Raw genomic sequence first — 17,204 nt, forward strand, 5'->3', positions numbered from 1 at the left:
GTACTCTTGCAACTTGGCATTCACAGCTTTTATTTGAATAGTAGTAGTCTTTATTTTTGTAAATTCTACATCAGACATAAGCTTACACTTAACTCCTAAGTGGAAGCCCATGCAAGGCTTAATTGGAATTGTAGAAGACGACTTTGGCCTTACTCTGCTATCACCTAGTTTAATGACCAAAACTTATTATTTTTCTTGAAATACTGCAATAAAGCGAGTCTATTTTGGATGAATGTTTTTTTTTTAAATTTCTACCCACACCTGGAGTCAAATGTAGGATATTATCAATTTGATAATGCTGTAGGATATTATAATGTTTATCAACATTTACAGTGAACTACAATTAATACATTAATCATGTTTGTCATTTTCAAGTTTTGTTATAAAGTTTACTTCTCTCAGTAATATAGCATAATGCTGTGGCAAGAAACTGATTGTTTATTTTGATAGTGCAGTTGTCCATAGTATAATTTTAATTCATGTTTTTTATGATGTACTGAAGTTTAATTATCTGATAATCGCATTTTATCAGTCCAATGAAAATTTAATTTTTGTCACTTAAGTACAAGGCTTTGTATAAAATTTTGATATTGAGTAGAAATAAAGAGACATAATTTAAAAATATTTAAACAAATATTTATGTCCCAAAAAATACATAATAAACATGTTATTATATAATAAATTGAATTAACTATATATATGTATATATACATAAACTATATTAATTATAGTATAATTTATTAATTTATTAATAAATTATAATTATATTATAAAGGTTAATATATAATAAACATGTTATTTATATTGGAAAAACATGTGGTATGGGTGCGACCATGCATGCATGTGAACATATAAGGAAAATATATAATTTTCATTGTATTTTGTTATTGTGTGCATTAGTAGAATTATCTTTCTTTATTTTGGTTAAGCTATAATATTGTTGCGTAAATGATTTGTAGGCTTTTCTTTTAAGATTTTAACTTAGCTAACTGGAAGAAAGACATAATTTATCATTTCTTAGAAAATCATTATTCACATTATATGACTTCTATCTCTGATAAAATTGGTTTTAAAGGTAGAGATGAAATTATGAATAGACTTTGTTAAATATGTAATTAATGTGGATGCTTTGTGTTGAACTCCATTGTTATACGTACAGCAATATAAGTGAATTTCTTAACGATGCTTTCATTAGTAACTGTGTTTTGAAATAATTGAAGTGTTTCTCTTCTGATAGTTTACTATTTAGGAATTTTTTATCATCAACAGAATTAAATTGGTTTTTATGGAGTGAATTTAATTTTTACATTGTTCATTGATTTTGTCTTTTTGAATTTTCTTTTCTTTGATAGAAACACAATGTAATCTGAACCAGATCCTACTCAGAGTGAATTCTTTTGGATTATATCTGATCTAGGTTTATGAATAAAAGTTTGCATATTTCAGTAATCATCATGTGGCCTATTGAGATAACAATAATTGTCAAGTTTAAATAAGAAATTTATTTGAAATATTTTTGGTCATCTATAAATTAAAATTCACTTTTCTTACAGTAAGATCAATTGCAAAGAAAGTGTGCCTCAGTATCATCTCTATATCAGTCACATCTCTCAAACAGGGATGGAAGAGTTAAATGCAATGTTGTGTATTGTTGTATATGTTGCAGACACACATTTATATATGTTTATAATTGAATGAACTGTTCATGAATTGTATAAATGATACAATTATATATATAAACACAGTCACATTTATATACCCTACATTTGTATGTAAACATAGTCATCTAACTGAGACTGAAGCCCTGAAAATCTGTAGGCTTTAATTTACTAATGAGAGATTGAAAAGGCTACATTTTTTAGTTGAAAAAATTCATTCTGTTGCATGTATTTCATATCATTATAACAGCTTATAATTAAAAATTTGGATCAAAATTATGAAAGGAATCCTGTTCTGATGTTTAATAGAAAATGTCTGCATAAAAGCAGACAACCTTTTAAAATTTTAGATATTTTATATTAGAATATATTTATATTTTATTTTAGAATTTTGAAATATTAGATTATAATTTTTTCTGAATGATAGGATGAATACAGTACCTCCAGATTGAATGCTAGATTGTGGATACTGATGTTCTTTGGTGGTTGGGTTTCAATAAACCATACATCTCAGGACGGGTCGAACTGAGACTGTACAAGACTACACTTCATTTACACTCGTACTTATCATCCTCATGTATCCTGGGAAGTAATACTTAAACGGTAATTCTCGGAGGCTAAACAGGAAAAAGAAAAAAATATTAGTTGGTTCTTAGGGGGGGTCCAAATTCTGAAGTACAATCACCTATCACATTGATTTAAATCTTATTTAATTTGATGCAATTTTGTTTTTCAAAAAAGATATAATTGTGTTGATGTGTAAAATTTTTAATCTTTCATGTAATCATTTTTCTGCAATAGTGAGTAATTTCTTCTTGGAAAAACCTCTGCATATGAGAAAATACTATTAAGGAATCTTTCACTGTTGCTTTTTCTTGTTTATTATTCTAATTACTTATATAAATTTATTTATCAGATTACCGTATCTTAACACTGAGTACATCAACTATACATTCAGTTCATTCATTTCAGTTTTATTCTTTGCATTCAGTTATTGCTGGAAAAGGAAAATTTTACACATAAAAATAGTCTACATAAAAGAGCACTTCCAGGTTTTAGGATTTCTGTTTGATGTTTTCCTTGATCCTTTTTCTTATCTTGCAATGTACTTGCTGTGATTTTTATTATTTTAAAACTAAATTTAAAATAAATTGAATAAGATATTAATTTAAAATAAAAGTATTAAATTAGTAATTTCAGGGTTGTTCTATTATTGTTCCTAGACTATTTTTGTTTATTTTTTAATTAAATGCTTAGAAAGCAGTTAGTAATACAAATTAATGAAGTAAGACTAATGAGATTTGTAAAGTAGAAATATTTCTTATTTCTCATTAGTACATCTAAAAGTAGTGTACTAAAATAATCTCTTTTTCATTGAGCTTAATGTAAAAAAATTCTGTCCTAAAATATTGCTCAACCTGAAACAAACTAATGGGTTAATATGTGATCACCCATTGAATTATGTTTATAAGTGTTATGAATAATTCAAGGGATTAGTCACTTCCTTGTTTTATTTTCACCATAAATATTATTTTTGGTACATATTTTTGTATAAATTAGTCCTTTATGTATTATTGAAGTTGTATAAATCTACTTTTATTTTTAAATTGATCTATGGACAACAGTGCTGCCAAATATATTGTTCACTATCTCATGCATGAACAAAACAAATGCCATGTAGGAATCTCTTGGTGTTTGTATATTATAGAAGGTTGATTTGCCCTTCCTGTTTGCATACATGTGTATATAGATAGGAATAAAGAGGGGTAAGATTGTTGAAATTAAAACATAGAGCAATTTTAATTTGGAAATATTGGTCGTAAGAGGTACTATTGTCATGTATCCCAGTACTATTTTTTAAGCATACACTGTATTATGTAGTATGCCCAAAAAATCCTTAATTACTAATTTTTGTAAAGATAAAAAAACCATCAAAAACTACTCTAAGTAACTATAAAACAACAGTAGTAAGCATATCCTAGGTAAAATAAATAAATATGTAGATACACTTTATTACAAAATTTAGCTAGCTTTTTTGTGTGATTCTTAGACTAATATTGAAATCATATACATAGATAACAACCAAAATATTTTGTAATAAAAGAAAATAAAAGTGTGCAAATACAAGAACATAATATTATATCAGGGATTTTATTTATCTGCACAGTAAATTATGTAAGATTGTTAAAAACTAAGGAAAGATTTAGTACAGAATATGTGAGTGCACGCTATGTATTACTGTTAGCATGGTAAAATGTGATTGTCATCTGGATTGCTGCTGAGATCTTTATAATTGTCCATAAAAAAAAAGGAAAAAAAGACAATAATTAGTATAAAAAAAAGTTTAATTTCTTTGAGTTTTAATGCTGATTATGCTTTACTGTGCAAAAACCAATAAAATAATTTTAATAGTGGGAAATAAAATATTGAGACTGAAAAGTTAGTGACGTAAAAACAAAACTGGAGACTTGCGTGAAATCAGTCAAGTGACTGTTACACCATACAATTTTTATCAATGTAGACAAATTATCTAAATCATGTATTAGTTACACCAATTTAAAAAATAAACAATAACTATTAGTTGTATACAAGTATTTCTCCAAAGAAAGGCCAGAATCATCTGTCTTTTTTAATTTGTTAATGTTCTTTATAAACTAGTTTAAATTTAGCTTAGATTATTGATATTTTAACACTTTAATGTTTAAAATCCTTTAATATTATCTCTGAAGCAAATAAATGTTTTGGATTTGTAAGGTTGAAACAGTGTACAATTAAATATGTTGCTCAAGATCCTGTATGTTAAATTTTGTTTATTATTATTATTACTTGTTATATATACTTTACGTACATGTAAATAAATACTTATAAAAAGTATAATGTATGTGAAGTGTAATTTATTATAAAGTATACTGTATGTAAATACTTATTTACATAAAAATAAATAAATACTTATATAAGTACTTATTTTTACTTATAAGTATAAATACTTATATAAATAGATACTTAAAAATGTTACTTTTGTAAAATTAATGTTATGTTTAATTTGTAGTATTTTGGTATAGTCAGCCTAAATTTTTAATTTTATTTGTATTGTATATTTTTATTCATACAAATATATTACTAATATTTGTTGTTTATTGTTTCAGAAATGGACCCAGTATTGTTCAGTTTTCGAGTGAAGTTTTATCCACCAGATCCATTCAGATTAAAAGAAGAAATCACTCGATATCAAGTTTATTTGCAGTTAAAAAGAGATTTATTGCATGGACGTCTTTATTGCACTCCAGGGGAAGCTGCACTATTAGGAGCTTACATAGTCCAAGGTAAAATCTTCTCTTTAATAAAATTATTTTTATTGCAACTTTTAAAACATTTTTTATGGAATTTTGATTGATTTAATTTGTGATTATTTTATTTTATGGGATTCGATGAAATAGGATTTTTAATTGATTGCAATTCAAAACAGTTGTACTTATTATGTAATAATTTGTTTGAGGGTTATTAATAAGGGTAATGATTAAATAATCATTATCCAGTGATTATATAATAAATAAATCAATATATAATGAAATTCTAATAATATGGATAGCTAGGATTTTTTTGTGATGCTTGCTTGGAAATTGACTTCATGTTTTAATAAACAGTTTTGTTCAGTATCACAATTTTTAACTGGAAATTATATTCTTAAAAATAAATTATTATCTTTATCATAAATTACACTTGCATGTAGTTAGTTAAATTCTACATAACCCACCAGGTTAGTCTAGTGGTGAACGCATCTTCCCAAATCAGCTGATTTGGAAGTCGAGAGTTCCAGCTTTCAAGTCCTAGTAAAGTCGGTTATTTTTACATGGTTTCAATTAACCACACATCTCAAGAATGGTCGAACTGAGACTGTACAAGACTACACTTCATTTACACTCATACATATCATCTTCATTCATCCTTTGAAGTATTATCTGAACAGTAATTACTGGAAGCTAAACAGGAAAAAGAAAGAAAGTTCAATTCTACTTTCTCCATGTTTGGAAGATTTATAAATAAAATTTTTTAATGTTGACTTTTTTACAGTATCAATTTTTAAAATTCATAAATAAATAGTAAGTTTAGCGGTATCAGTTAAGAATCCCGTATTACATTTTTAAGTTATAATTTATTGACTTATTTGGCTAAAGAGATTTAAAATATTTGGTCTTGAAAATGCCATGATATATTTTGAAATGTATATTTCATTACTAATTAGCTTAAATTATGCATAATAGTTAAAATTTAAAAAGACAAACTTTTTAGATATTGTGATAATTATTTTAAAAATCACTAAATTTCTGCAATTGCACGAATAAATGAAAAACGACAAACTATGCATGCTTTTTTCTACTTTGTTTTATCCAAATATTATAAAATCATTTATTTTTTGTTGCAGTTAATATGTTTTTGACGTAATAAATCTATTTTATCTTAATCTTTTCAAATAATTAAAATCTTTTCCTTTTGATGTATTTGAATAATTTTTAGTTTATTTTATTTATCTTGAAATTATGCTCTGCTTGTATTTAAACAATTAATCTTGTCAAGAGCCAATATACCTAAAAATTAAAGTAAATTGTTAAAGCATGCAATAAAAGCCTGTTATAATAACTACAATTTAAATGGATTTGAATCTGGCCCCTGTAACATTAATTGTCTAGCCGGTCACTCATGTAACTTTACTGATTTAATATCTTATATATTTAAGAATTTATCCTATGTTTATGTAACTTATGATTAATTTTGTGATAGCTGTCTTGAAAAAAGAAACACATTAAACAGTGGAAAACACATACTTTGAAAAAAGATTATTTTTCTAAAAAAGAAATATTTATAAATCCAAAAGAATCCACAGTCAAACATCTAACTTATGAATCTGATTAATGTTTGTATTGTTCATTTAATTTAAATTATAGTTTTATACAAGTAAGATCTAAAACTAACTTTTATCTTTGTTGTATTTGTCTAGCGGAACTAGGAGATTATGATCCAGAAGAACACATTGAAAACTATGTTAGTGAGATGAAGATATTGTTAAAGCAGACACAATTAATAGAAGAAAAGATAATGGAATTGCATCAGACTCAAATGAAAGGACAATCTCCGGAAAGTACTGAAACTAATTTTCTTCGCAAAGCTTGCACTCTTGATACTTATGGAATTGATCCTCATCCTGTGAAGGTATTGAAGTAGCTTTTTTTTTACAGTTTTTTTTAAATAGCTTGTTTTTATTCTGATTTATACAATAACTTAAAAAAAAACCATTTTTTTTAAGGTTACTGACATTATTTTTCACATTTATCTTTTAATATCTTGCTTTTGCATACCTTTGAATATATTTTTGTGAAAGTTTTTTCACATGTGTGTTGTTTATTTCTTTGTTGGTTCCAAAAGTAATTTTTTCTAATGTAAGTTAGGTGTTTCCTGGAGAATCTTCCATTTTAAAAAAACTTTTATATGTTACTTAAATATAAAAGTGTTTGATATGGTGAAGGTGATTTAGCTTTTGAAAAATCTTGTGATCCATCATTTATTTTATTTTTAGTGATAATGCTAAAATAAATTTAAATAAACTTTCAAAGCGTTAAATTATTGTGTGTGTGTCCACATTCATTTTATATTTAAAGTTAAAAAATAAAATGTTTATGTTTTTAGGACCATCGTGGAAATCAGCTATATTTAGGAATTAATCATTTAGGCATATTAACATTCCAAGGCAGTCGTAAAACACATCATTTTAGGTGGGCTGAGGTGCATAAGATTAACTATGAAGGAAAAATGTTCATCATTCATATAATTTATAATGAGGTAATTAATTAACTTTTAGAGGTTTGAATAATGATTATAGTACCTTTAATAGTAACTAGCACATAATTAGATAGGTACTTGCACTTTTCCTTTACTATAATTAATTTTTCTCTGAAAATATTATGCTGAATGAGATTTTTTTATCTGAAGTGCAGTGGAAGTTTAATGTAACTGATAAATCAAAAAATGTTATCTGTTTGTGATTTTTTTTCAATAATTTGTTAGTTACATATGATATTAAATATTTTTTTAAATGTCATAAATAAGATTAGAAATATAATATGTTTGATTTAATATTTTAAATATATCAAATAATAGGTTGGGGAAAATGTTATTTCATATTTAATACAGAAGTAAAACAAGGTTTATTTATATTTCAAATGAAGTTTATTAGACAAAATACGAGCATTTTGATTGACCACATTTTGCCAATTTAGAGGTAAAATCACAATCCTGGCATTGTAGAACTTCTGTTTTTTCTGGCTGAAAAACTGTTATAAGTGATATGATGAATGATTTTCACAGATTTCTTTTGAAGTGAACTTATATCATTAAACTAATTTTGTAGAGACCAAAACAACTGATAATCTGCAATGGCTGTATCAAAACTTCCCAGCTAAGCTCTGTCAATTTTCGATGGGTTACCAAAGATGTGTGAGGTTTGGTAGAGTGATCTAAGACAACTCCTTTGCTACTGATCCATTTCTGCTTGCTTTATTTCAGTTGCTTTCCGTTATTTTTCTAGTTGTGGACAGTAGAGATTAGAATCAATCATTTGACGAGGTAGCAGTAGCTCATAGTGAACAGTTCATTGCCAACCCCACCACACACACTGCATCACTTTTCTTGTCATCTAATCTGGATTTGCTATGGTATGCAGAGCTTCCCATTGCTTTGACCAAGATCTTTACCATACATTACTTTCATATGTGATGCATTTTTCATCAGACAGTGAACCATTTCAGAAATGGTTCGATTTCATTTTATTTTAGAAATGATTCGCAAATGGATATTCAATTAGTTAAATTTAATTGAAACTTGAAATGATTTTACCCTATGGTTGTATTTTCATGGCCTGACAATATGTCTTCTACAGATATGTCTAGACCTATGGAAATTGCACAATTGGACATAGATATATAGAGCAGCCCAGAGAATCTTTTTATCAATCTTCAAGCTACTTAAAACACTATTCTCTAGATATAACTCCTGTGATGTTTGGATTTTCCCCAACTAAGATAGGAATTAGAGAGCTGAGAGGATATTATGAAAAGTACAGTAATGCAACTAAATGCCATTTTAAAGCACCATCAAAGTGGTTAAACAAGGTGAAAAGAGCTGACGTAAGTATATTGAACCAGAAGGATGATGTGTAAAGTAATTAAGAGCTAGTACTAAATATGTAGAATATGTTTATCTTGATGTGTTAAAGTTGCATAATTTTAAAACAAACATAATTTTCAATGTTATATTAATATCCAGTTTTCTAAACTGCTTATGAAAAAATTATTTTATTTGAAAATTTACAATTTAGTTTAAGTCCAAGCCCAAGTGTCAACGTAATAAAGTCTTAAAGAAACATTTTAAAACTTGTTTGTTTTGCTTCTGCTATAGTTTCTTTTCCAGCTGCTGTATTTATTATGTAATAATATATTTTCAGAATAAAAAAACTAACAATAAATCCCTCATTCATTCCATTTCATCTTTCTAGACACATTGTTACTTTACGTTGTAAGTTATTTACTTAACTTACAGTTAAGGAAACTTAATTTACTCCATGAAAGCTAGATAAAACAAATTTTTATAGTCTGCTTACAATTTTTTTTTGTAATTTTCTCCAGGTTAATAGATATTAACTAAACTATAATAAATAATTATTTTAATAAATATTCGTAATGATTATTATAATTTATTTATTATTCTTAGAATATGGTAAATTAGTAATTCTTCAGCTGAACTTTGTAGAGAATCATTTATATACAAATTACAAACACAGTATGCCTGAAAATTTCCCAAACTAAATTAAATAAAAATATAGATTTAAAGAGAAATGAATTTACTCACATCAGGCCTCTACCTAGAACTCTTTTCTAGTTATACACTCGTTGCAGTGCCGGTAGAGTCCGTCAAACGCTCTGGAAAAATCACTTTGTGGGATCGCTTTCAACTGCTCAGTGCAAGCCCATTGGATTGCTGGAATGTCATCGAAAAGGTGGCCTTTCATCTTCAACTTGAGTTTTGAGAACAGAAAATAGTCTGCTCGAGCAAAGTTGGGTGAATAGGGCGGGTGGGATAAGACAATGATTTGATTTATGGCATAATAAGATATTAAAACTGTTGCCATGTGTGCGGCGGCATTGTCGTGCAAGAGAGTTCAACTACCCAGATCCCAGTACTCGGGCCGAATTCGATGAATGCAACGCATCAGACGCTTCATTACCGATGTTTAGCTCTTCTGCTACAACCCAAAGGATTAGATGAGGTTGTTTGAGCAGGAGCATTCACACTTTCACAATGTTTTTGTTGTGAAAAGCTGTTGACAGCCTCCTGCTTCATTTGTCGTCATCCAATGACTACTGTCTTTAAACTGTAAAAAAAAACACATTTCCACCACGTGTATATTGTAATACGAGATGTGGCTTCATCAATGAATGCTTACGGTATCATTGAATAAATTTCAATGAAAGATTTTTGAAGTCGAATATAAAATTTTATCATGCTTCTCTGTTCCATGTCGCAAATTTTTCAGACCTACTGTGTATGACGCACATATTCATCATTACATAGATAATGTGAATAGTTGTGATACAGAACATTGATACAGTGATGCCGTTTATATATCTGACTGATACAATTACTATCCTATTATTTTAATTACTCTTTCCATCTTTTCTTTGTTTAACCCTCTCAACCATGCTTCATTGAAATGGCTGTCTGTAACACCTTTCTATTAATATTTGTTCCTTATCAGTAAAATACCAATTTATTTCGGTTTTAAAATTTTCTCAGTCTAAATAGATTAGTAATTTGTTACGTTTAATATAATTCACATTGCCTAAAAGTGATTATATTGCACAATTTTTTCTGGGTACAGTAAACCTTCCTTCTCGAACCTCATTGTTCATATCATAACCATAGAAGTAACAGTCACATTTCCATGTTTATTTGCATATAAAACTTGCCTTTTTAATGACTTAAAAATTTTTATGCATATTTCAGAAATTGGTGGTAATCAGGACATCAAATAATTGATAAATACACATCTTTAAAAATGCATTTAGTTTATTGTAGACTATTACATAAGATTGTTTTCAATGATGGATTTATCTTACTTGTGATCTTGGATAACTGCAGTCTTATGCTAATCTGTTGCATAAGATTGGCATCTGAAATGAGCAGAAACTAGGGTTAGAAATTTTTTACTTTTAAATATTAAATTCAAAATTATTTAAGTAAAATCCTTTTAACTTTATTTAAAATTCATTTATTGTCATTATAATCTTGAATGCTGTTCTTTGCTACTCTCATTACCATGTATACATTCTGAATTAGTTTTTTGAGAATTTATTTGTTTAAAATTAAATTATCAAAATGTTCTGGTTCAAGCTGAGGCAATCAATTCATATTAAACAAAGTTATTTTTCCAGTAATGCTGAAATTCATTAATGTAAAAATAAAACTATAAACACTATGGAAATAAAGCTTCATATATGACTCTTGTTACGTTCTGCTTTGTATTTGATAATTATCATTTATTCAAAATTATTATTTTTTTTAATATTAATAAACATCATTTAATGTTAAAGTAAGTTGTAGATTTGTGTGTTGTTACACACAACAATGAATTTTATTTACATACATAACAGTCTTAAATAGTTAATAGGTAGTACAGAGTGTCCCATATAAAACGCAACCCAACCTTATATTGGTAGGTATTGAAATAATAAAAAGGCATCTGTAAATGTAAATGTAATTTTTATTATTACCATCCATTACCTTACATTTAGAGTAAATGTTGGAAGTGGCCGCCATCTTCTTCAATTCTTTTTACAGCGTTTCTTGCAAATTTTTTTTAAAGTTTGTGGCTGGATATTTAATACAGCTTGTTCAATATTGACTTTCAGTTGTTCAAGTGTTCGTGATTTGTTGCTGTAGGCTTTTTCTTTGAGATAACCCTGTAGAAAAAAATCCTTCGCAGTCAAATCTGGAGATCTTGGTGGCCACAAGCCTCGACCTATAACACAATCACCAAAGAATTCCTCAACGAAATCAGAAGTTGAACCTGCATAGTGCAATGTTGCACCGTCATGTTGTAGCCAGCAGTGTCTGTCTTCCTCTTCCAAGAGTGCAATCAACTGAAATAAAATATCTTGATATCGTTCTGTATTAATGGTGTACTCGAAAAAAATAGGACCGATTATTTTCTTCCGCGATATCGCCCAACACCCAACTTCTGTGGCTGTAATTGTTTTTCGTGATAAAACGTGGGGATTTTCAGCACTCATTCTACTGTTTTGGCTGTTTACATAGCCATCCAAATGAAACCGTGCTTCATCTGTGAAAAATAACGAATCCATAATTCCCTACGCAGAATTCGACGGAACCGTTGACAATATTGTAGCCGTTTTTCTTTGTCGGGCTCAAGAAGTCGATGAACCGTTTGAATGCGATAAGGTCGTAATTGTAATTGTTTGGTCGCCCGATGAACAGTTGATTTAGACAAATTAATTTCAGCAGACAAACATCTGATCGATTTATTTGGCGAGGCGAGTAATCGATCTTTGATTTCAGTGACTGTATTTGTATTCAACACTGACGCAGATCTTTTGTGTTCCTTGTTATTAACAGAACCGGTCTCTGTAAATTTTGCAACTAACCTTAATACTGATGTTTTGTTAGAAGCTGGTTTATCTGGGTACTTATGACGCAACAAATCTTGCACTGCAACCGCTGATTTCGTACTGAAGTACGACTCGACAATGAAAACACGTTCATCTAGCGAAAACACCATCTTGTCTCTAGCAGTACACTGAACGTTATGATTGCATTGTTGTTACTATCGGTAGTGTTCTACTGCGTCGCCGCGATGTTCAGATGTTGGACGAGTCCATTTCAGTAACGAGTAGGGAAGTAAGCTTGAATTTTGAAATTTCATGAATGAGTGATTGATGGGTTGCGTTTTATATGGGACATCCTGTATAATCTAAAATATATACAAATCAATTTAAAAACCATAATTAAATAAGTAGAAACTTAGCTTCAGTGTTTCACCATTGAGTAGTGATAGTGTTTAAAATATATTGTTTGTAACAGAAAGGAATATTTTAATTTATAGCTTTATCTATATAACTTTGTCAGTCTTTTTTGTGCAGCTGTGAAAAGCATCAAAGATCCAACAGCAATATTCAAAACTGCTTTTTCAGTCAGTTGTTGATTTAACTTATTCAGTCATTTTAATCACCACAGTTCCTGTGGAAATATTCAGAATGATATTTAATTTGTAGCATGAATATCACTTACACTTTGAAGAGCTTTAAATGCTAATTTGCAGCATATATTCAGCTTTTATGTTTGTTAATCTTGGTGAGTGGATAATGCCAATTTTTAAGGGTGGCTGAGATTGCATATCAGGCCTTAGATTTAGTTATGATATCTAACCTGCATAAAACCACCATGATAATTATTTTAAAAGAATGCAATTTCTTGGATATAGTTAAAGTTACATATTATATAGTTAGTTGTTTATGCTACCCCCGAGGTTCTGCAACCTGTTAGTTATAGTTTCATTTTTGGTAGTTGAGGAGAAAATTGATAAAAGTATTTTTTTAATATTTATTTAAATATTGTAGAAGAATTTTTCTTTGATTGCAAATAATTACAGAAAAAGTCTTCAAAAAAAATTTCTCAAAAAGTGATAGCTGTAAGGAAATTGTTTTATACAAGGTCACAAATTTTGTTGTTGAAAATTTATATTTATACAGATTGTTTATAAAAGAACTTCTTGGTTTCAAGTATTATTTAAAAGCATTATATTTAAAGTGTCACTTACATGAATATTTTTTAAAGGGTAAATTCTGAAGTTTTTTTGTGTTTAATACACTTCGATATATGCGCCATTCGTTGCTCTGCACATGTTCAGATGGTAATCCCAGCTCTTCCCATGTACTCATCATTACCGTCAATCTGTGGAAAGACGTAAAGTTTGAGCATATCACAGAAAATATCCTCATTGTGCTTTCTGCAAAAATGAATGGGCCCCACAATAAATTCATTCATCAGTCCACACCAAACATTGACTTTGGGAGAATCATGTTGATGTTCAATAATTTCATGCTGTAACTCTTATCCCCAAATCCTGCAATTGTGTTGACAAACTGGTCTATTAGTGTGGAATGTTGCCTCATCTGGAAACATGATATTTTTTAGATAGTCCTCATTTTCATCAATGTATTTATTAAACATTAAAGCTGCAAATGCCAATCTTTTCACTTTGTCTACGGGTTTAATTTCATGTAAGAGTTTAACCTTATACTACTTGTGTATAAGGTTAAACTTTTAAACCACTTTTACACTGCTGATTTAAGTATTCCCAACTCTAAACTGTACCTTGCTAATGACTTTTTCGGGCTGCACATACAAGATGCTCAGATCCATTCCACATTCTGTTCAGATATGGACAGCCTTTCTTTCTTTCTTTTTCCTGTTTAGCCTCCGGTAACTACAGTTTAGATAATACTTCAGAGGATTAATGAGGATGATATGTATGAGTGTGAATGAAATGTAGTCTTGTACATTCTCAGTTCGACCATACCTGAGATATGGACAGCCTGCTTGGTAACTTCCCCTTTATGCCACTGCCTTTTTCTTAAAACTGATTAAACCACTGGAGTATTGCTTTATTCATAGGCACGGCAGTGTCATATTCATATTGAAATTATGCTGAATTGTGATAACCGATCTTGTTTTGATTATCTAAATCACATACTGAGCTTTCTGTTCTAATGTTGTCATGACTGAGAGTGAGACTGACAACCGGGTATGCAGTTAAGGTCACACAGTGGTGCCAGCTGCGATGAATATTTGGCAATGAAAAACTTAATAATATAACATAAATTTGAAACCGGATGCTTTTAACTGACCCCATTATTTCATTATGATTTTTTGGAATCAAGGTGTTCTTTTATAAATAACCCCACAATTTTTATAAAATTATTCTCCTACCTCTGAAGAAATAATTATTTGTTATTAAATCAAAACATCTGTAAAGTGATAATTTCCTCGACAATTCTTAACTAACCTGTAAAACCTGCTATTACTGCTCCCCTTTGTAAGACAACTTTTAAAGCAGTTTCTTCTTTTTTTCACTTTAAATTTATTTTAGGATCCAGGCACTTGTTCTGCACTGTATAGAATTGCTGTGTCATTTTCATTTGATGCTAGTAAGTATAATAAACAAACATGACAGAACGAGTGTAATGTATTTTCCTTTTGTTTATAATGTTATTTGTGAACTTTGTTTACTAACATGGCTTGTAATAAATTATTGGTGTTTATTACCAGTTTTATTAGTTTCTATTATGTGGTTAATATATTTGTAATGTGGTTATTTTTTAAATATTAATGTCTTTAGATGCAAGATATTTATTTTGAAAACTCTAACAAATTATACAAATAATTTTAATATCTGCTATATATGATTTTCTTACCATTTTAATTTTATCTGCAGCTGTTAATTAAAATTTTTATCCACTTTATTTACTTGGCAAAAGAAACTAAAATATTTATATTTTCTTGTGTTATTTGAATTATGTGATTATTGTATTACATGGTTTTAAATGTGTATTCCTGTTGGAATCCATACTGTTAGTTTTCCATCATTATTATGGAATGATTTCTCACTAACCATTTATATTTTTTACTAGAATTAAAACCATTTTTTAAATACGTCACAGAAGCATATAAACTGTTTTAGAAAATACTAAAGTAGAAGTTTTTATCTTAATCCTTTACCAGTAACACTATTGTATTCCCTACCACCTCTGTTTTTGTATTCAGACATGAAAAAACTTGGCTAAATTTTTGTTTTTTCATCCAGAAGATTCTGGTTTAGGCATCATTCTGCATAACACCCAAGTGGCTAATATATTACCCAAATATAATATTACCAATAATACAAGTTGGGTCATTCAAATATAAGCCAGAATTTTGCTGTGCAGACTGAGGAAGTGCAGTAAGTGTGGTGGGATGCTGTGAGTAGTAATTGGATACGTGTGGAAGGTAACCAGCCCAACCATACCCATAGGTCACATTCCCACATCAGTAGCAGAATGTCCCAGTAGGAGGTACCATCATCTATTGTGCAACAAATTATACTCTGATTTCTCACCAAGGTGTCATACCCTCTGAAATTTTGACTCTACTATAGGCATAGTTTGGAGATGCTACTCTGTCAAAAATTCAGGTGTTTAATCGAGCCAAAAAATTTTGAAGTGGCTATGTTGCAGTGGAGAATGAAAGTCACAAATGTCATCCACAGACCAGTGCCAAGGATGAAAACGTTTGGCTCATTCATGACCTTACAAGGTGACCGCCGCTTAACCTTCACTGAAATTGCAGCAGAGGTGGACATAAGTGTTGGGAGTGTGCAAATAATGTTGTCAGATGCTCTTGGATACTGCAAAGCATTAGCGAGACAGGTTCCACACCTTCTCTTTGAAGCACACAGAAATGTCCAGAAAGACATCTGTCAATGGCTTCTGAATTGCTTTGTAGAAGGAGAGGCATTTGTAGACCTTATTGTGACGTGTGACAAAACATGGATTGACCACTAAACTAAACCGTGGGAAGTAAGAGAACAAATATTGCATGGTGGAAAAGCAGAGAGGGGGGACTGAGCAAGGCTAAGAAATTCTTTCAGCTGGAAAAGTTCTGGCAGCTAGGTTTTGGGTTTCAAAAGATGTGCTGTTAATTGATTTTCTGCATGAATGAAGGATGGTAAATGCGACATACTACTGCCAGTTATTGGATTATGTCAGGCTGCTTATCGCAACAAATTATACTGGCAACTAATTCGTAGCATCCTCCTTTTCCACAACAACACATGGCCGCATACAGCAGCTCAGAATTGTGATACTTGCTAAAATTCATTTGACACCTCTTGTAAACCCACTGTTCAGTCGATTTGTCACCGTGTGATTTCCACTTGTTTGGTTTGCTAAAATAAACTTTAGGTGGGGAAAGATTTTAAGATGATGCCACAGTCGAGCAATATGTGCACAATTGATTGTTGGGGCAGCTGTATTGATTTTTAATGAGGTGGTCAGAAAGCTAACTATCCGGTTGAGAAAATGTATTTCTGTTCGGGAAATTATCTAGAAAAATAAGGTAATTTATTTGTAATTTTATCTAATATCAATAAAGCTATATAAACAGATTCTGGTTTATATTTGAATGATCCTTATATTAAAAAAGTCGTGTAAGGAAGCTTTATAGATAGAGTAAATTTCATATTAATTCTCTGATGACATTTAGTAAAAACATTCTTACTACATTTGTACTTCATACAAGGAAGTAAAAATGTTAGAAATGTTTAATCATGTTTAATGATACAACATGTGTATCTTGCATAACTCAAAAACGATTAGCTGTACAATGTTAAAATTGTGGATTTAGAACTGTTGTAACATGTAGTTATGCACCTCCCCTTTTGAT

At 29.5% G+C, this 17,204-nt stretch overlaps 1 protein-coding gene across 5 annotated transcripts in view; it reads left to right on the forward strand.

The window, feature by feature from the left end:
- Positions 1-17,204, forward strand: part of Frmd5 (FERM domain containing) — a 253,350-nt gene that overhangs the window by 191,678 nt on the left and 44,468 nt on the right. For all 5 annotated transcript variants that reach the window (XM_075360522.1, XM_075360520.1, XM_075360521.1 and 2 more), the window contains 3 exons: positions 4,805-4,981; positions 6,655-6,866; positions 7,341-7,493. In XM_075360522.1, the coding sequence (XP_075216637.1) occupies positions 4,805-4,981; positions 6,655-6,866; positions 7,341-7,493 (542 nt within the window). The remainder of the gene's footprint in view (positions 1-4,804; positions 4,982-6,654; positions 6,867-7,340; positions 7,494-17,204) is intronic.

This window comes from Lycorma delicatula, chromosome 3 (assembly GCF_047948215.1).
Source record: "Lycorma delicatula isolate Av1 chromosome 3, ASM4794821v1, whole genome shotgun sequence".
Classification (NCBI taxonomy): domain Eukaryota; kingdom Metazoa; phylum Arthropoda; class Insecta; order Hemiptera; family Fulgoridae; genus Lycorma; species Lycorma delicatula.